Consider the following 24,336-nt stretch of genomic DNA (forward strand, 5'->3'; position numbering starts at 1 on the left):
TGTAATATCTGATTTTATCATGTATGTCTCTTGGGCGAGGGTGCATAGTAGGAATTTTTTCATGACGAATATATACGATATTTATTCATCATATATATATATATTTCATGGAATGATTTTAGTATATCAGGAAAATGTTCCAAAGGCTATTAAAAAATCCGATAAAGTTGATCTAGAGAACAAGTGAAATATTTCAGCTATTTAGGCATAATGTTCACTAAAGATGGCAAATTAAAGATGAAAATAAACAGAATTGGCAGAACTGGTATGATAAGATGTCAAATGAATACTTTTATATGTTATGAAATGAAATTAGATAAAACCCTAAGCTAGCTGTATGCCAGACAGTGTTAAGCCAGTTTTAATGTATATAGAGCTGAGAGCTTGGATATAAATAAAACATTAATCAAAAGTAAGAAGACTGGAGACCACAGATATGAGTGAGAAAAATGATGGAAGTGAACAGATGGCATTAATGGTAGAATCATTAAAAATGTGGGTATTAAGAATTTTAGCATTCGGGAATGTGTGAGCTGAGCTTGCACAAGATTTGACAATATTGGAGTCCTGACAGATAACAGACTAATTGAGAAGAAAATTGTTGATAATAAGTTAATAACAATGAAACATTTTCATGTAATGCTATCATAGTATGTATGCTCTCCCCCCCCCCCCTTCCTAGAGTAGATATCAGGAATTGTATTAAACAAATTTATTTTTTAATTAATATTTTTTTTGTCTCCTTACTCAAAATCAGGAATGTTCAGAATACACAAGTAACTGAAAGTAAAGTAATTTCAGATGGTCTTAGTGATATAGTAGAGCAGCATTCAATGGATGTGGATGGAACCAGTGACGTAACTAGTAACATCGTAGGAGAAACACAAGCTAAACTGATAACTGCCTGCTTGAGTGAAATTACATCCATTTATAAGAATGCACGGAAAGTTGTAGTAAGTCTTTTTCACAGTAGAATTTTAATTACAAGATTATTTAACTATTTAAGTTATTATTTGTTCTCATGACAATCCAAAACATATATAAATATGTATGCTTCAATATTTTACAGTCAGATCTGACTATGGCAAACATTATAATAACCTCACTCACCATAACAAGCTACTGTGTCCTGTAGGTACAGTGCTGTGCTAAAAGAAATTTACTGCAACTTCACTATAGCATGTGACTCCTGTGGTCACCAGGAGTTTGCTATAGGACTGGCAAAATGGCTAGGATCTGTAATTTAATAATATTCATGTTAGAGGCTTAATGGAGTGAAACTGCACTAAGAATGGATTAAAAATATTTAATTCTTCCAATATTTTGTATCAGTCACTGAGTACAGTATGAGACCTGTAACACATAGACAGTATTGACTGATAGCGTGTACAGTGCTCTATCTAACAGTGACTAATTTAATCTGTAGTTTCCTACTTCTAAACGCATATGAGTGAATTTTATTCTATCTTTATGGACTGAATACTGCTGTTCAGATTGTATCTATTGTCCAGCTACCCTCAAAACAATGACCCATGCATAATAGGATTAGCTGCTACAACAAGGGCTAGCACCCCCCCCCCCCCTCAACTGCTGCCACTGGGAGGTACAAAGCTCACAAGAAACAACCCTCTGAAGCCTAATTCAATGGAAGTGTCACTTCCAGAAACAAGCAGGAAAACTCTAAGTACATTTTTTTTTTAACTTTGTACATTAGAAAACTTAGCAGTTCAATAGGAGGATATAATACTATAACTTCAAGTAATATTAAGGATGGCGGCACAGGATGAACTAGATTTCGAAAAAGTTCTAGATTTGCTGTGTAACGTTATCAAAGTAAGCGGCAATTTAAGAAACAATTTAAAAAAGGACATACTAACTGCAGTGAGAAAACTAACGAAGGTATTCAATAAAATGAAAAACAAAGCTAAAGTATCAATTGAACTGCAGACTACTACAAACAACCAGGAACAGGCTAACTGAGCTTCGTCTACTCAGCCATACTTGCATGCTGTTAAAAACAATGCTAAAAACAAAGACGAACCTAAAAACAATCCTTGCTATAAATTAACAGTGAAACTGATAGCGCAGCTAAACAGCGAAGAAACCAAAAATATCATAAAAGAAAAAATAGACCCAAGAAAAATCAAAATCGGAATCACAAAAATGAAAAGCATTAATAATAGAGGAGTCTTAATTGAATCCAAAGAAAAGACCGACATGGATTTGCTACATAATGAAATCTCTAAGGAATGTAAAGACACGCTAGTAGCAAATCCAAGTAAGAAATTCCAAACCAGACAAGAAATCTGGTTTGGAATATCACTCTAGAGGGATGGGAAATCAAGTTCTGCTGGGTGAATGCTCATACCTGGGTAGCAGGAAATGAGAGAGCGGATCAGCTGGCTAATGAAGCAGCTAGAAACAAACTGCTAGAAACAAGTTACGTTACCAAAAGTACTCGAAATCTGCTATAAAAAGCACTTGCAGAAGAGAAAAGCCTAGACATGTGGGAAGAAGAATGGAAAGCATCAAAAAACGGATCAACAACAAAAGAATTCTTTCCTATTATCAGAAGCAGACTCCAGTTGAAAAAACATGCCCTTTCTCCATGTTTAACCATGCTACTAATGGAACATGGAAAACTAAGACACTACTTATACGGATTCCATATCCTGGAATCACCATCAAGCATTTGTAATCCACACCTTCAACAGATTGTTGGCCACATACTTTGACTGTCAGCTATTGGACTCCATCTGGATGCCCCTAATACAACATGTCATCACTTCCGGAGACAAGTGGCCAATGTCAAAACAGAGACTTATCAAAAAAGTATTACAGGTATCCCTCGATTAACACGGTTAATTAATCCCTTGATGTTGTCACGTATATCAAAATCATGTTAATCAAATCTAATAATCAATGGTAAAAATTACAATTCGTCGATGATCGATTAATGTATTAATAATTCATTTTATATGGTACTCTTTTAGGAAAGATAAAATATGAATGCAAAGTAAATGTTTAATAAATGCTTGTGCCTACATTATTTACTGCAATATTTTTATTAAAAGAAGTTATCAAGAGTCGTTTGAACAGTTTTAGTTTTTTTCTTATCGGCATAAATTCTACGATAACAAGCAAAATGACTCTCCAGCCCTCGGCAAACAAGCAGTAAAACATAAAGAAAAAACACTGCAAATATAATACATGATAGTACGAATTAAGTGGATATTGAATCCAACATTATTTCATAGCCGAATATAGAAACTACAAGATTTTCATGCTGAATATATAGAAACTAAAAGTTTCACGGATGCAAGCATAAGCAACCTTATGGGTAACTTGTAGTAAAGGTGGAGTATGCTCCAGATCACTTTCTTTAGTATTTTCAATAATGTAAAGCACATCTCCTAGAGGACATGTATGATAAATAAGCTGGCTCTGTTTCAGTAATACATGATGGTTTATTTATTTGCAGTTACAATCTCGAATTTAGTGAACAAAGAATAAAAAACAACAACAACTAAATCATACTATACTGACATCGGAGGTCGTGGTATCTCCCAGATACAATTTACTGATAAATATCATAAACCTTTACATAACATGTGTTAAACCAAACTGACAGCAAAAAACAGTGGGGAATATCACTCATGACATATGAATGCACAGCTACTCATGACCTCCAAGCTATACACTGAATTGTGTAAGAATATTTATATTAAACCTTCTGCATGTATCTGTCAGATCAACTGCGAGCTCCGCAGGGTTAAAGGCACGTTAATCAAAACTCTTGCCGCGTATATCAAGGGATTGCTGCAATTAATTTCGCCGTGTTAATCAAATCCCGCATTAAGCAAAACTGTGTTAAGCAAAGGATACCTGTACTCAGAATTAATTAAATTTGCCAATAAGATCAACTTCCAGTCCTTGTAATCTAACATAATTAATGTAAATATGAAAATTGATACAAAAATGTAAATACAAATGTTAATCAGTACTTTTAAGCTACATGTAATATATGCAATGGAGCATGCGGGAATAAATTACCTCCTGGTAGGGTTACTATTGAGAGGAAAACACACACACAACTCTCTCTAAGTAAAACACATGGATGAAAGATTAGAGCCCTAATTATGTGGGGAGCCCTCTGTGGGCACCTGTTTACAGCACTAGGATGTAAATATAGAGAATTAAACAGGCCGGCCTTTCTCAAAAGATGTCAAGATATAGAAATATTACCAAACTGTGTGAAATTTAAAGTTAAGTTCAAATCTAAAAAAAGCTCCATATCTGCAAGCATGCCAGTTATGCTCTGCTATGGATACTGTTCTTAATGCTACCTACCAATGCAACCGGTAGTTAATTACAACCAGAGATCAGCTAATCTGAATGCTGAACTCTGTACCGTTCTCTATGATATTTCATAAGCCACTTCGCAGAAAGAATTCTTAAAAATAAACAAATCAAAAAGTACAAGAGTCTTCTGGATTCTAAACCCATACCTCTAGTTCAACTTCCTCATTGTCATCAGAATGGCTTAGCGATGCTGCCCCAAGTCCCATTATTCCCAACTATAATTTTGACATTGTTCTAAAGTAAGTGCTAGACCTGATGTTCAGCAACTAATGCATTGTCTGTAATAAAGCTCCAGAAATAGCTAGCAACATTAGGCTTGATGTCACCAATATTCTTTCTCAATCTTCTCTTCCTAAAAGAAATCTATCATCTCGTCAAATCAGTATCCTCAAGAAACTATGCAAAGATAGCAGTACATCATCACCAGAGTTGATAAGGGGAGTGCTACCATCACTCTTAATACTAGTGAATACAATAGAAAAATGGACATCATTCTCAGAGACCACTCTACCTACAGATCTTTAGATTATGATCCCATGAAATCTCAGATTAAGAAATTTGAAAAGTCTGTTAAAAAAAAGTTTCTTCCTGGCTTCCTGAAATCACAACCCCACTCTTCAGCCCCCCACCCCAATATACAGTATACAGATTACCAGAAAACCCAATTCCCCCCTAAAGACCTATAATAGATGCTATAAATTAGCAAAACACTTAGCCAAGCTCTCTTATCCCCCCCCCCCCCCCTCTGCAGGTCATACTACTTCCTATATAAAAAAACTATCTATTTTAAAGCTTTTATTGAGAATTTAATGATAAATGATATAGATATTTTGGGTAGCTTTGATATCGCCTCACTGTTCACCAATATTCCCTTAAATGACAACTTATTACTTATAAAGTTTTCCTTCTGATGTTACTGATCTGTTTTTTTTTCTTATCCATTCTAGATATTTATCTTGGAAGTACAAAATTTATAAACAGATAGAGGGTACCTGTATGGGTTCTCCCCCCCCCCCCTTTGTCATTCTTTTTTTTATTGAATATTTTGAAAAACAAGCTCTTGACTCAGCCCCTGTCAAACCTTATATCTGGTTAAGATATGTGGATGATGTATTCTCCATTTGGCCTCATGGCTCAGACACACTGGACTCTTTCCTCTTTCATCTCACTAGTCTTCACCCTGAAATCTGAAAAATAAACTAATAATAGTTGAGCCTTTCTTAGACACCTTGATAACATGCTTACCCAATGGTAACCTGACCTTTTCAATATGCAGGAAGCACAGCCACATAGGCAGGTGCATTCACATACTTTCCCTTTGTTCTTTCTCCCCTTTCAGTAGTATGGTATCATTAAAACACTAACCAATAGTCTATAACCTTTGTTCCAATGAGTCCTCTCTTACAGCAGAACTTAATCATATACATCACACCTCTCCGGAAATATTTTAGTAATGTTATCAATCCCTAGCTGGCCTCTCGCTTCCAACTGCACAGATCAAGCAAGTAGAGAGGCAGAGATTTTTGCAATCACAAATGATCTCACAAATTGTCCACATGCCTGCCAGAATACCAGACAATCCCAGCCACTCCCCAAACACTTTAGACCTCTTCCTCATCAGTGACTCATGTAAGTACACTGTGAATGTTGTTTATGTAGTGTAGATCTCTTTCCCCCCCCCCCCCCCATGGAGCAATACATACACAAACAAATTAGGCTTTTACTTTCACTCGAGGCATTACTTTAATTCTGAACAGCTCTTAACCCTATACAAGTCAAAAATCTGCCTGACCATTGAATATTATTTTCATATCTGGGGTGGTCCCTAAGAGCTCAATGAAAATACTGAATTCTATATGGAAAAGAGCAGTTAGATTAACGATTTCTTTCTCTCACTAATACACTCACTTTTACACAGACATTCAGCCTCTGTGCAGCCTGCATCTTCTATAAATACTTCTATGGCTGCTGTTCATTGGAGGTGTCATCAATAATTCCCCCACTGTTTTGTGAATCTGTTCAAATGCATGTAGCAGCTAACTAGCACCCTCTCACAGTTTAACTTCAAACCCACAGAATATATTTCTCCTCCTCTTCATTTATCCCTTCCACTACTGCCTGCCCCTCTGGAACAGTCATCCACTGCATGCGTTTCCCAAGGAATACAACCCACAGCTTTTCAGATCAAATGTGAATAAATTTCTTATCACCCATCCACAATACTTACATACTATAGGTTTCAACTTCTTGTGGATGGGCTCTCCATTAAAAAAAAAAAAAATCCATATGCCTGAGTCACTTCAGAAAAAATAGCTGCTGGTCTTAAAGAAATATAATCTCTGCATGACTTTCAGGCCCTACCAAAAGCTTGCTACCCTTGTACATCCTACTAAAGATCAGCTCTTCCTCCTCCTCTCTCTCTCTCTGTGTCTTGAGTGTATAACGTGCCCTTTTCCTTATAGTTGGCCTACTATGGACAGACAGGAGATCAGCCAACATTTGCATGGAAGAACACAAGAAATACATTTTCAGTAATGACTATGGCCATAGAATCAATTTGAAAAAAAAAACCACTATACTCCATTGCATAAATTTTGAGGAGAAAGACTATTTTTGGAATCTGTAGTTGCTCTCAGAAATCAGCCTAATTAAAATAAACACGGTTGCATTAAAGTTCCCAAAATATGGGAAACACTAATATTTCAAGATCCCAGCTTACATCCTAGAGCCCAGTTAGGACTCTAGTCTTTCTTCCATGTGTTTCACTTTGTTTTGTGTTTGTGTTGGAAGTCTCATATTGTAGTCCCTGACAATGTCCCAGTGACTGAGATGAAATATTGGGATAATTAAATATTATTTTTAATCCTTTCTCAGCACTGTTTCACTCCATTAAGCCTCTGGCATGAGTTTATCTCAGCACTTAAAACTTTAACACACGAATGATGATAATACTATCTGAATGTGTAACTTAGCCTTAGTATTATCTTTGATATAAAATTGAGACTAAGCCATGCTTGAAGAGTATTATTATTAGACAGCATCTCCATGAAGGCCAAACATTCATCATGGAAGCTCACACTTAACCATTATTAATATGGTACTTATTAAATCTCTCCTTTAACTCATTCACTGATGAAGCATTCATGACCATCCCTTCAATCTATTCCCTCATTAATGCAATTCTTCAAGCAAAATATCTAGTTCTTACATCCTTATTAATACGACTCTAATGCAGTATCCAAGTGATGATTCCTTGTCATGAATGGAAGATTTCTTTAGTGTGTACTCTATAAAAGTCCTTTAGTAATTTATGTTTCTAACATATCCCTTCCTTTTTTACTTATCAGCTAGACCATGTGACTTCCGTCTATCTTCATAGAAAGCACTCCACAATTGCAGTCACCATTTTGGTTATTCACCTCTGAAGCCTCGCCACAACGTCCACATCCCCAAGAAACTTAGCCAACCCAATCTGTGCTCAATAGTAATTCTTTGAGCTATTTTGTCCACTCTGGATATGTTCATTCTTATCAGTTTCTTGCAATCTGGTTCCAGTCTGTTTAGCTCATCTTGCAGAACCTCTATATCACTGTTATTAACTAATGCTTTTCCCAGTTGAGCATCATCAAAAAGCTAGATATTCCTCTTCAAATCATTCTCAGTATCATTAATATCTATACTGAAATGCAGTAGTAGCCCACGTACTGAATTTTGTGATACACACTACTGTTTACTTGTCTTCTCTTAGATTCAGCTCTGCAATACACTACTCTCTTATGACTATCTATCAGCCACTCTCTTATCCATGTCACACTCTTCAAGTCCATTCTTATTTGTTCATACATAATAGGGTTCCATGCAAAATCATATTGAATGCCTTCGCAAAGTTTAGTAATATGATATAGCCATTTTTCTTTATCTAATTCAGTTGTTACTAATGTATGAAGCAAGTAATGAAGTATGCTGTATGTGACTTGAGGTCAAGAGCAAAGTAATGCATTGATATTTTTCGTAATGAGCTGGAGGTTGTAGTCCTTCAGGAATATTTGAGAATGTCTGTTCCACAGAACTGAGGTAATAGAATAAAAGACAGAGTAGCAGTTTTAGTGAGTTCAAACTGTAAAAAGATGCTATGTCATGTTCTTTTAGGTTTAACAGAAATGGTGGTTGGGGTGGGGGATGCATAATGCATGCATAGTTCTTCTGAACAATGCTCATGGAAATATCTGTAGAAGAAACACAATGCAGAAACTGACCATCTGTGAGACAGTTGCTTACTGATGGTCAGTTTCTGTCTCACGTTGATGATCCCTTTCTCACAAGAGACAGCAAGAAAGGGGTCATCAATTGACTGAACCACTCTCATTTGAACTGCATCAGGAATTTTTAAGAGAGGTCTCACCACCCCAAATCTGAAAGCAGTATTTCAAGGATTTTTCAGATTGGAGATTTCTACAGATTAAGCAGATGGATAGAAGAGAAATAAGACTTCAGGATGTGAAGGTTTCAAGCTGAAGATTTTATAGAAGTGATGTGATCATGCCGGTAAAGGCTAGGAGTAATGGCCATTCTGAGAAGAAAGATCTAGTCTTGACTGTTGAGCATTATCAAAGGTAAGTGGAGAAGAACTAAAGTTTTTTTTAATGAGAAAACAGACAAAACTGTGTTTTGGAAGCATTGTCGCCCAATGAAGAATGGTGTGGAGATCAGTGTTTAGGACACTTATCACATCTTGAAGCTTGATATGCTTGAGTGAAGAATTTATGGAGATACAATAGAATAATTACTTTACTTAACATTAAGCAAGTAACAGTTGACAACTAAAATCCCTCTTCTCCAATTTAGCCGACAAAATATGAATGGAAACCTTGTACATATTAAACTCTAATTAACAACTAAGTTGCAACCTAACCAGAACAGAAAAATTGGCCCTTAAATCCTTAAAAAATAACCCACACAATCCAGAAAAAAATGAACCAATTGGTATCTGACCACAGCACATACCAAATGATGAATTACAATCCTACAAACTGCATCAAAAAGAAAATAACAGAATTAATCAAATCAGTGATCACCTGGCCAGAGGAAACAACCAAAAAACTAATACCGCACTATGCCCACACTGCCCGAATTTATGGCCTGTCAAAAATACACAAAACAAATATGCCACTATGACCGATAGTTGAAGGAATCGACACCCTAGTTGTCACCTAGCCAAGAAATCAGCAGCCACATTCAAGGAGTTGGTAGGTCATTTCCCCTCCTACATAAAAAAAAAAAAAAAAATACACAACGCTTCATAAACAAGATTAGCAACTTCACACTCAACGATGAAGATTTATTAGGCAGCTTTGACATAACTGCCCTTTTCACTAATGTCCCAATCAGTAATACTATTCTTCTCTTACAAACATATTTCTGCCCAATATCACGGCCCTCTTTGCCCATGAACTTCACTCCGGGTACGGTATTTCATGTGGCAAAATAATTTTTACCTACAAAAAGAAGGTCCCCCCCCCCCCAATAGCTAACTTTTACATGGAAGACTTCAAGCAAAGAGCCTGGATAAGATAGGTTTGTAATATTTTCACCATTTGGCCCCACGGCTGTGAAACATTAAATACATTCCTAAGCCACCTGAACAAAAAAACACACACATATCCAGTTTACCATGGAAATCGAAAACAACAACTCTCTTCCTTTTCTAGACACACTCATCACGTCTTCCCTCAGGCTGCCTCTCCTTCACAGTCTACTGCAAACCTGCACACACAGGCCAATACATACATAAAAATTCATACCACCATCCAACACAAAAACTAGGAGTCATTAGCACCCTCAGACACAGAACTCTAACAATATAGTCTAATGAACAAGCTCTGAACCGAGAATTTGATATTATTAACCAAGCATTTGTAAAAAATGGCTACAATAAAAAAACAAGATCCTCTATAAAAAATGCTATTAAAAGCAAAAAAGATTACAAGAATACCATAGTCACACCCTATATTAAGAGCATTTTGAAAAAAATAGATAAACACTACTTAAATACAACATCAAGACAACCTTCAAACCCCCCAAAATTAAGAAATTTACTTAGCTCCTCCAGAGATCCTCTTCCATACCTTGCCCACCCAGGGGTTTACAAAATTCAATGTACCTGTAACCTACTTTGCATAGGGGAAACAGGATGCACCATCCCATTCAAAAAAGATTCACACAAGTGCCACATCAATTACTTCCACTATGGTAAAACAGGCCTATCAGACTATGCACTCCAAACATGCCACAGAATTGACTGGAAAGACACTAAGTCCCTGCACTGCACCAAAACCTGGTTTGAAAGAAAATTCAAAGAAGCTTGTAAAATGCTGAAACATCATCCAAATCTGAACAAAAATGATAGATTAATTATTCCAAGAGTGTGGAGGACCCATCTTCAACCCATATAGCAACCAGACAGAAGAAAATCTCAATATGAAAGGACTTGAGAAATTGTTTAATGTAGTTCAGTTTTTTTTTCTTAATAATTAAGAAACATTTAGTTTCATCTTACGTTTGTATAGTGCAGTATCATGTAGCTTGTATCTTATACATATGTATGTTTTCCTGATGATGACTTCAATGCAGAGGTTGAAATGTCAATTGTTACTTGTTTACTGTTAAGTAAAGTAATTATTCTAACACATGTGTCATGTCACTATAAATTCTTCACTATGAATACTGTCCACAATGTAACCTTAAAGGGAAGAATTGATATGTTTGAGCTTGAAGGCTTGATATGTTTGAGCATTGCATAGTTTGAATAAGATGAGTGGAGATTGCTGTAATTAGCAGGTGAATAGGTTTTGAGGTCAGTAAGCCATTTATACACACACACACACACTCTGCATATATAAGGAAGAGGAGTGGGTGAAATAACAGTACTACATTTAACAGGAAAATATTTCTCACCATTACACATAGTGAATGATCTGAGAGAAAATTGGCAATCTAGTTATAGAGGAAGGAAGATAGACATAAGATGTCAGTTTGCTGGGAAGCCCATGATATTATACACTAACAAATGCCTTCGAAAAGTGCAACAGCCCATGTTTTTCTCCAAAGTTTTCCATGACACATGTGTAATGGAAAATTTTGGAGTAAATAATATCCAGAAGATCTGCTGTGGATCTTGAGTGGCAAAATCCATATTAATGGTCATTGATTAGTCGACAATTCTGCTGATGTTGAAACTTACTGACCTTCTCTATTAATTTCAACAGCTCTAGGGGGGGGAGCAATAGGTTGATAGCTTGATGGTAGATGCTTATCAACTTTTTTTTTTTTTTTGAATTGGCTATGTGTGCTAATCTAGTAGGTCTAGTTGACATTTCCTCCACCTAGGAATATCCTTTTACATCAGGAATGCTTATGGATGCCAGAGCCCTTTGGTAGAAATTACCAAGACAAGATGTAAAATCTCTCATGGATGTTTTATGTAATGTGTGCACTTCACAAGTTTTTATTTATGAAAAAAATTCGTTATCTGTGAGAAATACATTTCAGATATCTACATTGTATCATTCAGATTTACATTGTAAATCTGAATAACTTATGTGTTATTCAGATTTGTGATGTAAGAGCTGTGATATCAGCATAACCTATGTATAACATGAGTCTGCACTGTGAATCTCAGTAAACGAGCATGTGCATAAGGTATAAGACTTGTATAAAAGCTATCGCTTTTGAAGACTTAGGGGCATCTCATTCGGAACGTTTCATACAGGTTGTCACGTAGAAGTCGTCAAGTAGGACTAGAAGATAAGAAGGAAAAATAATGGGAAGGTGTGTTCATTGGCAAGAAAGATGTTCACCTTTGACCGAGGTTGTCCTCATTGCCATAAAGAGGAATTCATCGATGGAAGAAGTCAACATCAAAGTAAAGAGAAACGGCAGGAAAAACGAACTGTGCAGCAAATATATACTAAAGTGATAATTGTATTCCAGAAGAATTCGAACTTTGTCATGAATACTGAAGGAAGTTAGAGATGCACATGGTCTATTCAAGTAATATGCTCTTGTTCTTTAATTAGTAGTAATAATAATTTCATATTGTTTATGACACCTTCAGTTGAGTGTCTATGTCGAAAGTCAAAGGACTGTTGCTTTAAGGGAAGCTATTGAATGTTAAATGAGCTTATGCATGTTAAATAAAAATGATAGAATTCAGTGGTAGAAGTAATATGCATTTATTCATAAACAATGAATAGGATATGAGAAGGAATTGCTAAGATCTTTAATGCTATATTTAAGATTGAAATATAGCATTAGTTAAACTCATAGTTACATAAAGTTTCTATGAGTAATTACTTCTTGTACATACGTCTATAGTTAAATATTGTGAAATTTTAATGAGCTTCATTAATTTATGCAATAACATAGTAATACTTTTGTGCAACAACATAGTAAGAGCATGTGTAGCTCAGTCGATGTGGCGTTTTCACACCACAGTGCCTGACTGCACGAAGGAAGACTTTGTCTCGGATCTAGTCGGTGACTAGAAGAAATTTTTTAGCCGGCCTAGCTGGCCGAGTGGTTAGCGTATCCACTCTCCAACCAAAAGGCTGCTGGTTTGAATCCTGCCATGGGCATGGATGTTTGTGATTGTCTGTGGAAATACTAGTGCTGTGGTAGTGAGCAGTAGATGGCATTGGTGTAGTTCGTTGTAGTTGGTGGATTGAGTGGTAGAGACAGAGAGTTGTGGAGTAAGCCCTCCCTCGATGAGTCTTGGACTTCCTGGAGGTGTCACATAATAATAATAATAATAATAAATAAATAATATCAGTGCACTGATCCTAAAAAATATGAACCTGGAATTATCTAACCAACAAAGGTTAAAGAAAGTAAGTTATTAAGACTATTACACTTTTTTTATATACTCTTTGTTAAGTAGCTTTATTTTATCCTCCTACATGTTTTGCCAATCTTTTTCTATTGGCATCCTCAGGGAATACAAACTAGTAAGCTAAAATGAAGGTTACAGACTAGGTTATAACTGATGGTTCTAATTCATACAAAAAATTGGTATTGTGCGTGACAATGTGCGTGTCTCGTTAACGTGATTTATTCGTTATGGCTCATGACGTAATTGTTACGAAAGTTCATTTCTTTGATGTTTAATGATCTGATAAAAGTTTTCCAAATTTCTGGTAAAATTAGACCTTGATTCTTGTTTAGGTTTTCAGTTTTACGGGCGACTGTAACTGCTTCTTTAAAGGTTCTTGAATGGTAGTTATCTTTTATGCCGCATAAGGCTCTTATCCCACTCAATGTGATGGTTAGTAGAGGCAAAGTGGCATGAAAGGCCTGAAATGTCTTGTCTGTTATTTCTGACATATCCTATGTGTTCTTTCTTTTTCGTTTCAAAGCTTCTAGAGGTCTGACCTACGTAACTAATACCACATGAGCAAGGTATATTATATACTCCAGAGTATTGTAGAATGGGTGAGGATCTTTCAGTGATCTTAAAATTTTCTGAATAGTGTTGATTGGTTTGAATGCCACTCTGATCTTATGTGGTTTTAAAAGGTTAGCTAATTTTTTGGAAAGGTTGCTGACAAAAGGAATCATAATTGTACTGATGTATTGGACGTCATCACATTGTCGATGTGGTATATCAGTAAAGAGAATCTTGTTATAGAGTCTTTTTGGGTAACCATTTAAAGAAAGTTCTCTGGATATTGTGGTTAATTCTGTTAGTAGGTCATCCTTGTCTGTCATATACTGTATAGCTCTTTTCTTGAGACTATGGATAATGCTAAGTTTCTGAGCTATGTGATGAGCTGAGTTGAAATGGAGGTAACATCCAGTATTTGTAAGTTTTCTGTATACAGATAGGTTGATACTATTATTGGATTGTTTCTTTATTAAAATGTCAAGGAATGGCAGTTTTTTATCTTTTTCCATTTCTAATGTGAATTTGATGGTATTGTGGAAACTATTGATTTGGTTGAGGTAATTCATTAGTTCTTCTTTCGTATGATCCCAAATGATAAAGATGTCATCTACATATCTGTACCAAATTTTCGGTTTTGAATGACCTGGGTTAAGATTTTTTTCTCTAGATCTTCCATGAATAAGTAAGCACAAGGAGGTGAGAGGGGACTACCCATAGCTAATCCAGTGAGTTGTTTGTAGATCGTTTTTTGCCAAATAAAATAGAAGTTAAACAGTGATTGAACAAAGTAGTGATGTTTCTTGGGAACAAGTTGTCTAAGATGTTGATGACTTTAACCACTGGAATGTTAGTAAACAGAGATGTAATGTCCAGGCTTGCTAGTATATCCTCTTCAAAAATAGGGATGTTTTTTATTTTATCTATAAAATGTTTTGAGTTTTTAATATAAGTATCCGAGACGTGAATGTGTTGTTGTAAAATCTTTGCAAGATACTTGGACAGTTGGTAAGTGGGAGAATAGATTCCATCAACTATTGGACGTAATGGTATACCTTCTTTATGAATTTTTGGAAGGCCATACAATCTAGGAGTAAGTGGGTGCATAGATTTTAGTTTTTTAATAATTTCTATAGGCCAGTTATTCATTCCACATAATAATTCATTGGTGTCATTATGGTTTTTTGTGGTAGGATCTCTACTGAGAACTTCATATACAGACCTGTCAGATAATAGATTTTTAATTTTTTCTTCATAATCTTTAGTATTTAATATAACTGTATTATTACCTTTGTCGGCTTTGAGTATGATGATATCTTTATTATTCCTTAATTTCAGAAGCTTTAAGTCCACTGTCATTCCTAAAATAGAGTTCATCTGCAACTTAGAAAAAGCCTTCTCATTACTACCAGTTCCAATAGCTAATGACTTACGATTAAAAAGCAGCATAATGCTTTCAGCTCAGTCAAGATCTCCTAACACCAACTCTAACCAAATGGAAAGAAGAACGCTTCTTTCCATTTTCACATTCCTGAATTTTGCCTTTAACTGACTTTTCCATTATCTTAACTATCACTCCACAAACACTAATTTTGCTTAAATTTGCTATGTCTGTCTTGGAATCTTTGGTGTAATGGGATTGTCTTGCCTCTTTCCATTATTTTAGGCCTCTTCTAGTGCTAAGACTTAGACTAGTTAGGGACATTAGGGACTCTTGCACTTTACCTTAAAACATGGGCTGATGTCTCATTCAGTCCAATTGCTGTATTCATATTATAAGATTTCTTAATATCTGAAACCTCATATCTGTTGCATCAGATACTTCATTATCTCCACCGGAATGATGCAAAATCACAAAGTGATTGCTCAGCATTACAACTATATCATCTGCTGCTGTCATCTCCCTGCTATCAGTGTGCATTAAAGTTATTCTTCCGTAATCACTCTTCTTTTATTCTCCACGACAAAATCACTCTTTGGAATTTCCTTTCTCCTGATTGACTAATTTCCTCTTATATTCTGATTTTGCTTTCTTCACCATTTTGATTCTGTCCTCCATCTTGCCTATGCTTTGCACTGCTCATTAGTCTGATGATCGCCTTTTTTTATGTACTCGACCATATTTCATTTTTATATGATGCTTTTCCTTCATTTAACACCTCACCTGGTTTATCCTTCTGACTATGGAGGCAAAGTAATATTGCTTTACTTAAATGTCCCTTGACTATTTTCCATGTACTACAGACAACCTTCCCATTGTAGCTGAGAATCTCCCTCCAAGGGAAGGATGTTTCCGCTTTGTGAATTTCCACACACACACAGGTGTGTGTGTGTGTGTGTGTGTGTGTGTGTGTGTGTGTGTGTATCAGGAATTTGATGATGGTGATATATATCTTCTTCTTTTCAGCCATTTTCTGTCCACTGCTGGACGAAGGCCTCCTCCAGTTCTTTCCACCTTTCTCTGTTCTTGGCAATGGTTGACCAACTTTCCCCAATAAACTCTGACAGTTCATCACTCCACCTTCTTTTAGGACGTCCTCGGCTTCGTTTCCCTTCTTTAGGAATCCATTTCATAAGTATGGTGGTCCATCGCTCATCTTCTCTTCTGGATAAATGTCCGGCCCATTTCCATTTTAGTCACTTGTGGTGAAGAATGATGTCAGTGATGCAACTCTGGCTTCTTTTCCAGGTGTTTTGCATCTTATCTTTTAATGTGATGCCTATCATCAACCTCTCCATTTTTCTTTGAGTTGTTAATTTATTTGCCAGTGCTCTTGTTAGCGATCAAGTTTTGCAACCATATGAGATGACTGGAAGTATACACTGGTTAAATGTCTTCCTTTTTAACACGTTCGCTGCCACGCTACTTCAGCATAGTCTGTTCCAGTATGCTGAGCAATTTCACTTCAAGGTCAGTACGGTAATCTCGTTGCTGCTGGTAAGCGTCATATGAGTACACTCGTAGTTGGCTTGTGCAGAGCACATACCATCTATGAGTATACACAGTTTTGCTGCTAGCTCTACAAGCCAAGCATTTTCACTTCAAGGTCAGTACGGTAATCTCATTGCTGGTGGTAAGCATCATACGAGTATTCTCGTAGCTGGCTTGTGTAGCTCACATACAGACTACGAGTATACTTGTAGTTGGCAGCGAACATGTTAAACAGAGTGGGACATCGTCGTTTTGAAAAATGTTTTTCAATTTTCTGAATGCACTCCAGGCAAGTTGAACTCTCCTATTTATTTCCTTTTGGAGTCTAAAGTTTAGGTCAATGAGATGACCCAAGTATGTATATGAAGAGACTCTTTCCCAAAAAATTGTTTTCTGTTATTATCTTTTTTGGTGTTACTAAACGATTAAACATGATTTTAGTTTTTTCTCTGTTTATCTTTAGACCGACACTTTTCTGCTTTCACGATATAGGTCTTCTATCATTATATTAAGGTCTTCCGGAGTGTTAGCAAAAATTATGATATCATCTGCATATTTTAGATGTGTTAAGTTTCTGTTATTAATTTCTGTACCATTTTTAATTTGATGATGGTGATATATATATATCACCATCATCAAATTCCTGATATGTACCATCAGGGAGTGTACATGATAATTGATAGTACTACATGAAAAAGTTATATATATATTTATAAAAATCAAGTGGATATTAAATCCAGCATTATTTCAAAGTCGAATACAGAAACTATAAAAGTATCGTGAGCCTATGTAGCTCAGTAGAAGTGGTGTTTACACTCTACGGTGCTTAATTGCATGACAAAAGGTGTTCATATCTAGTCGGCAACTAGAGGAACATTTTCTAAGCCTTTTCTTGACCAGTTCCTGAGTTAGTCAATCTCTGGCAAGGGCTAGCGGGTTTTTTTTCCCTGAAATTTGGGTTTTTTGTCCCATAAGCTCAAGAAAATCAGTTGTCGAACCCACTATTTTCAGACATTAAAAATGTTGTGTTAGGGTTAGGGACCACGAGAAATGGCGGCACTTGCCGCCTTCACTGTGTACTGATCAATTAGTGATGGCCTTGGGCCAGCTATCTCTGATTGGCTACCAGTGGAGATTGAACTGCCCACTCAGTCTCCAAAAGTTAGATAGGGCTAAAATGGTCTCGCTTACTCCCTATATGGGAACAAAAAGGTATTAGCTTATTTTTATTTTTTATTTTTTTTGATAAAAGTTTCGTATGAAATTTGACCAGAGTTTATGGGAATACACTCGCTGGCATTTATGAGTTTCCCTAGCCAGACTTTATAGGTGGCATGATTGCTATCAAGTGTCTATATATTTGCCTCCTATTGGTCCATTTTGATTAGGTTTCACCGACCTGACAGCTGTTTCAAACTGGTTGGTTTTCATCAGCCATGCAGATACTAAGTAAAGCCAACTCTAAAAATTAGGCGATCTCCCGGACAACTCCCTATGATTGACTGAGAGATCGTCCAACCCAGCATTGGTTCCACTCATTGACAGGCTCAAAACCGCTCATATTCCAGGGAAAAGCATCCACTGACAAAGCTCCGCACAGGCCATTCCAGAAAACACTTTCCCTAGAGACTCAAGTTGCTCTCTCAAGGCCCCCCTCCCCCCGAAATCTTTAGCCCCCCCCTCCCTTAACTTTAGCCAGACTAGGAAGAAACATTAAGAGAGCAAAAACTCTTTCAATACTAAGGAACTTGAAACATCACAGAGATGTATTTTTTGTAAGCGAACTCTCGGTTGGTGCTTAAAAGTATTTACTAAAATAAAGAAAATAAAGTTTGGTGATGCAAAATTTATAAAAATCAAGTGGATATTAAATCCATCATTATTTCAAAGGCGAATACAGAAACTATAAAAGTTTCACATGAAATTTGACCAGAGAGCTTACGGGAAGACACTCGCTGGCATTTCTGAGTGGCCCTAGCTGGACCATATAGGTGGCACGATCACTATCAAGCATCTGTGCATTTGCCTCCTACTGGTGTATATGGATGCTTGATAGCAATCATGCCATCTATAAGGTCCAGCTAGGGCAACTCATAAATACTGGCGAGCATATTTCTGTAAGCTCTCTGGTCAAATTTCATATGAAACTTTTATAGTTTCTGTATTTGCCTTTGAAATAATGCTAGATTTAATATCCACTTGAGTTTTATAAATTTTGCATCATCGAACTGAAGCCTTTTCACTCTTTATTTTAGTAAATACTTTTACACACCAATTAAGAGTTCACTTACGAAAAATACACCCCTCTGATGTTTCAAGTTCCTTAGTATTGCAAGAGAGTTTTTTTCTCTCTTAAGGTTTTCTGCCTGGTCTCTGACAAAAACCAACCAGTTTGAACCATTGTCAGGCCAGTGAAACCTTATCAAAATGGACCAATAGGAGGCGAATATACAGACGCTTAATGGCAATTGTGCCACCTATAAGGTCCAACTAAGGCAACTCGTAAATGCTGGTGAGCATATTCCTGTAAGCTCTCTGGTCAAATTTCATATGAAACTTTTATAGTTTCTGTATTCAGCTTTGAAATAATGCTGGATTTAATATCCACTTGATTTTTATAAATTTTGTATCGCCGAACTGAATCCTTTTGGCTATTTATCTTTATTTTAGTGTGTGTGTATATATATATATATTATTAATTGAAAATTCCACATGCTTAGCTACTTACCTGGTAAAGGCTGCATTATCACATACTTAATCTTGTCACTAGATTCACTATATATATATATATATATATTCTCGCACATCCTGTTGCCTTGGGGATGATATGGGGTGGTGAATAGCTTCTTTATCCCCAGCAACTTGTAGAGTTGTAACATCTTAATTGAAAATTCCACATGCTTAGACACTGGCTGCATTATCACTTCCTTAATCTTGTCACTAGATTCACTACTCTCAAATGTAGCTTCCATAATGCTGTTTTATGCATTTATAACTAAATAGTCATACTAATTCTACTTTTCTTACCCTTCCCCCAGTGTGTCATTGGAGGAAGGGTAAGAAAAGGTAATATGCTATTGAGGTAATATGCTACTACATTTTCATCCACATTTTATTTTTCTTCCATTTTTTATAGCAGTAAACAACTAAATATTTTATGCTATTGGCTTCAGCCTCAAATGCACTGGCTTCCTCAACTTCACTTTCTTGGTGAACCTCTACTTCATTATCTCGGTCTATCAAGTTTCATTAATAGCTATAATTTTTGGCTAAGCGAACCTAACCAATGGCAAAAACTCCTCATCTTTGTTTCTGTTTTCTATTTCATAGTATAATGCATTGCAATATCCTCTGGGAGACTGTAGGCATCCTTAGATCTCCTAATATGTCTCATTGAGGTTTGAGATATGAAAAACTGTATTCAGCATGTGAGAGTGGTAGACACCTGGGTGGGCAAAAGTTGCACCCGATGGCCTTGGCAGGGGACCAGAAGAATGACTGCCATTTGGAGAGGAGGAGAGTTTTCATCATTTGGCCCTTTCAAAGTCTGATTTGGACTTGGTGATGATTCTTTTACAGTTGTCGGGGAGCTGCAGTATAGATTGAGCTCAATCTATCACTAGATTGAGCCATTTGTTGTATGCAGAGTTTTTTTTTCTTTGACTGCATTGGCATACTTTTTGGAGAATCAGCATTTGGAGTGGAGTAAAGGATGAAAGCTTTCGTTCCTGTGAGAATGAATTCTGTTATTTGGTCTGAGCAGGTGTTTGGGTGAGAAGAGCAAGCAGTATTTGGGCCATTAGAAGGAGCAATAAAAGTCATCCCATTTGATTCCCTTGGAGTGCCAAAGTGCATGAGACTTGATGAGAACTAGCGGGTGAAGGTTGTTCCATGACAAAAGAGGCTTGTATGAGGTTGTGATCTGAGTTACCAAGAGAACTGAGATCCACAGTATACTTGGAAGGGAGTTTGTTAGAAAGAGATATAGTGTGTTGGTGAATTGGATCAGATCGACAGGTTCTGTGGGAAGGTTTTGGTATTGAGACTGCATTATTATGTAAATAAAGAGTTTGATAAAAATAATCAATTAAAACCCAACAAGTTTCGTAAGTTGGAAGACTTACAAAACTTGTTGGGTGCTACCATCATCAAGGGTACTGGTACTTAAAAGTTATACACAACAAAAACCTATTAACAATTAATACACATATTAGATGTTTTTGAGAACTTCAAAACTATAACATATAATTGATAAACAGGTTAGACAAAGTGGCTGCATTGCTCCATGAGTACAAGTGGCTTTTTTATGTTTACAAAAAATATCAACAAATATCAAGGTTCCAATGTCCATCAAAACCTCTACAACGCTCCATGAAAAAACCAGGCATCTATGACATTCATTGCTCCTGTGGCATTTGCTATGTAGGCCAGACAGGAAGGTCAGGAGAGATCTGCAGGTCTGAACAGGCAAAAGACATCAAAAAAAAAAAGAAGAGAGCATAAATCAGGCCTGGCATTCCACACAACCACTACTGGCCATCAAATACTTTGGCAACAAACAAAAATGTCATATCTTTATTGTAACTGTTTTACAAGAAAATTCAAAGAAACCTTGCAAATGCTTAGGATCCCTACACAATGCAATAAAAATCAAGACTTAATTTTACATCAAATATGGTTTGCTTTCATCAAAAATTTAACTGCTATGGACCTAGGATATAATATGCATAATACCACAGAACGTGATAGCAGTAAATAGCAATGTTCCAACATGCATACAGTAACGAATTTACCATTTGTATTCTGGTTTATCAATTATTTGTTAATTATATCAGAAACATCTCATGTCTAATTAATTGTTAATAGGCTTTTTTTTTTGTGTAAAACGTTTATGTACCAGTACTCCTAATGATGTAAGTTTTACGACTTACTTACGAAACTTGTCGGGTTTTAATTGCTTATTTTTATTAAACTCTTTATTTACATAATACTGTGGTCTCAATACCGAAAACTTTCCACAGAACTGCTAAACCACAGAAACTTACGTTTGCATCAAGGTTGACAAGTATTCTGGTAGGGAGATTGATGATCTGTTTTAGGTGTTTCAGTTGTGGACATTGAAGTCCCCAAGAATGGTGACCTCACTATTATTGTATTTTGACTCTAGAAGTGACTGAAGAGAGCAGGCTGTTTGGTAGGTAAATTTTGAGCCAAATCAGATCAAACGAGGGAAGGAGTGGTTTGAGGTTTTGAAATCTCTGATATGGTATGTCAGTTCTGATGAATGTGCATGTGTTGCCCTTGAGGTGGCAAGAACTGTGTAATCTGTAGTTTGGGCAGTTGAGGTGGACAAAGGTTGGTTGTTGAAGTTGCCATTGGAGTTCTGATAAAAATAGTAATTCTGGTTTAGATGACTCTGGGTGGTGGTCCATATTGTTTATATTGCCGTTTAGGCCAGGATGTTGGTGAAGTGAATGCAGAATTTTATTTTATTTTATTTTATTTTTTTGCTAAGAATTCTTGGTAGGTTGTTTGAGGTTTTTTGGTTGGAATTTTGTTGTTTTTTATGTTTTTTCTTGGCTGGATTGTGTTGGTTTTTTATGATTTAACTATTTTTTGTAGAAGAATTTTTGTGATCTACATTAAAGCTACATTTTTTTTGGGTCATGATCTATTGTATGTGGTGATGAAGAGATAAAAAGGAAATGAGCTGCAGTGAGATGTGACAAACTCATAAACATACTGCCCACATAGAGGAAACCAGTTCTTTGCAGGATTTGATGCTAGCTGATTGGGAAGCCTCTAGATTCATTAGCAACTAGTTTGGTTTCATGCACTTACCAGTGGCTGGCTTGTGGAACTGTTTTATTGCTATACCTTTGAATAGGGGAGGGTCCAGGTCCCCTAGAGCAGTGGTGGCAAACCTTTTTATGTGCATGTGCCAAAAATTTACAAATAGAGTTGTTGACGTGCCAGTGCATGCCAAAAATTTACCAATTGATTTGCTGATGTGCCAGGCAGTTTTTAATAGGGGAAAAATGAATAGAAAATTAATCTAACTTTATTTATTTATTTATAAATTTATAATATATATGTATATATATTTATTTATAATATTTTATAATTAATTATTTATAATTTTATAAATATTTTATTTTATTTATAATATTTAATTTATATATAAATTTATAATGTTATTCAGTGTAAAATTGATTATTGTATTATTAAATTGATTTTCATTATGTTGGTTAAAAAAAAAACAGTAGTGAGAAAAATGTTTATGCATTGTAACTCACCATTGAAGTTAGCTGAGCAAGTGATGCAGCAGAAGGATGTCAACTTGTCAGCGAAACGCTTACCATGTTTATTCGAAAATAACTTGCCCTCGTGTATAACTGGCAGCCCTTTTTTCGTAAAGTAAAGATTTTACTTTACGAAAAAAGACATTAAAAAGTGTTGCATATGCCTTGCATACGAAAATTGTTTAAACTTGTTCACATAGAGGCGATAGTAACTCGCTCCCTGTGGTTAACAACACACCCTCCCCAACAGCCATTATACTGCAGATGCAAGAAAAACAAGTAGTTTTATTGTATCCCTGATTAAGGTATGGAGGCTTTTGCAGTCTCTGTAATATATTTCTCAACAAATAGTGCAATTAGAGACAGCTGGAATAAAACAGCGCTAACTAATGAATCACATGTCCCCTCTCACAGAAACTACGCTGTGTAGACTCCAGCAAAACCATATGTTGCACCCGAAACACAGTATCTAACTAAAAACTCGTGTCCAAGAGTTTTTAGTTAGAATGTGCCACCTCTGGCATGCATGCCATAGGTTTGCCATCTATGCCCTAGAGCAGTGGTTCTCAAACATTTTGAAGTCGCGGCGCATTTAAAATCCTACAAATAATTGTAGGCGCACTATATACAAATTTCTGAGAAATATGTTATAATAATAAGTCAAAGATTACAGAAAAAAAATAATGCGATAAAAAAAAAATAAAATTAAACATACCTTAAGTTTATTCATTCTTGTGTTTATGAGAAACATGAGCCTGATGTGTCCTAGCGATTGCTTCAATGTTTGGGCATATATTTGAAAGGGAAACTCTCATTTCCTCGTCAATACATTGAAGAGTTCCTCTCTTTTTACACTTAATTGTGGTGAGGGTAGAAAATCATAATTCACATCAATATGATGTTGAAAATTTTAGTAAAATGTTCAAAGCTTTTTTAGATATTGACACATATTCTTCTTTTATAGAAATCCAAAAGGCTTCAAGTGACATTCCTTATGTTTAATCATCAATCCACGATCAGTGGATATAGCTGCCAGTTCTTCTTCTGTTAATGTTAAACCAAAATCACTTGAAGTTTCCGTAAATGGGTTTCTAATCCAATCGTATTGTTCAGTGTTAAGTGAACACTGAACAATACGATTGAGCTGCTGAAATATATCGGCCAAATACTGTAACCTGGCAATCCAAAATTCGCACCGAAGGAGGTTACAAAAATGTAATTGTTTCATCTCATCAAAAAATGCAAGAAGTTCTTGTCGCAGCTCGTATACACAGGTAAGTACTTTTCTCCTTGACAGCCACCTC

The 24,336-nt window shown here is 36.0% G+C and overlaps 1 protein-coding gene across 1 annotated transcript in view; it reads left to right on the forward strand.

The window, feature by feature from the left end:
• Positions 1–24,336, forward strand: part of vir (VIR_N domain-containing protein) — a 630,458-nt gene that overhangs the window by 237,153 nt on the left and 368,969 nt on the right. The window contains exon 14 of the mRNA XM_090397685.1: positions 758–953. Coding sequence (XP_090253811.1) covers positions 758–953 — 196 coding nt within the window. The remainder of the gene's footprint in view (positions 1–757; positions 954–24,336) is intronic.

The sequence above is a fragment of the Typopeltis vanoorti genome, chromosome 9 (assembly GCF_054136105.1).
Source record: "Typopeltis vanoorti isolate ZY-2024b chromosome 9, IOZ_Tvanoo_1.0, whole genome shotgun sequence".
NCBI classification, from domain to species: Eukaryota; Metazoa; Arthropoda; class Arachnida; order Uropygi; family Thelyphonidae; genus Typopeltis; species Typopeltis vanoorti.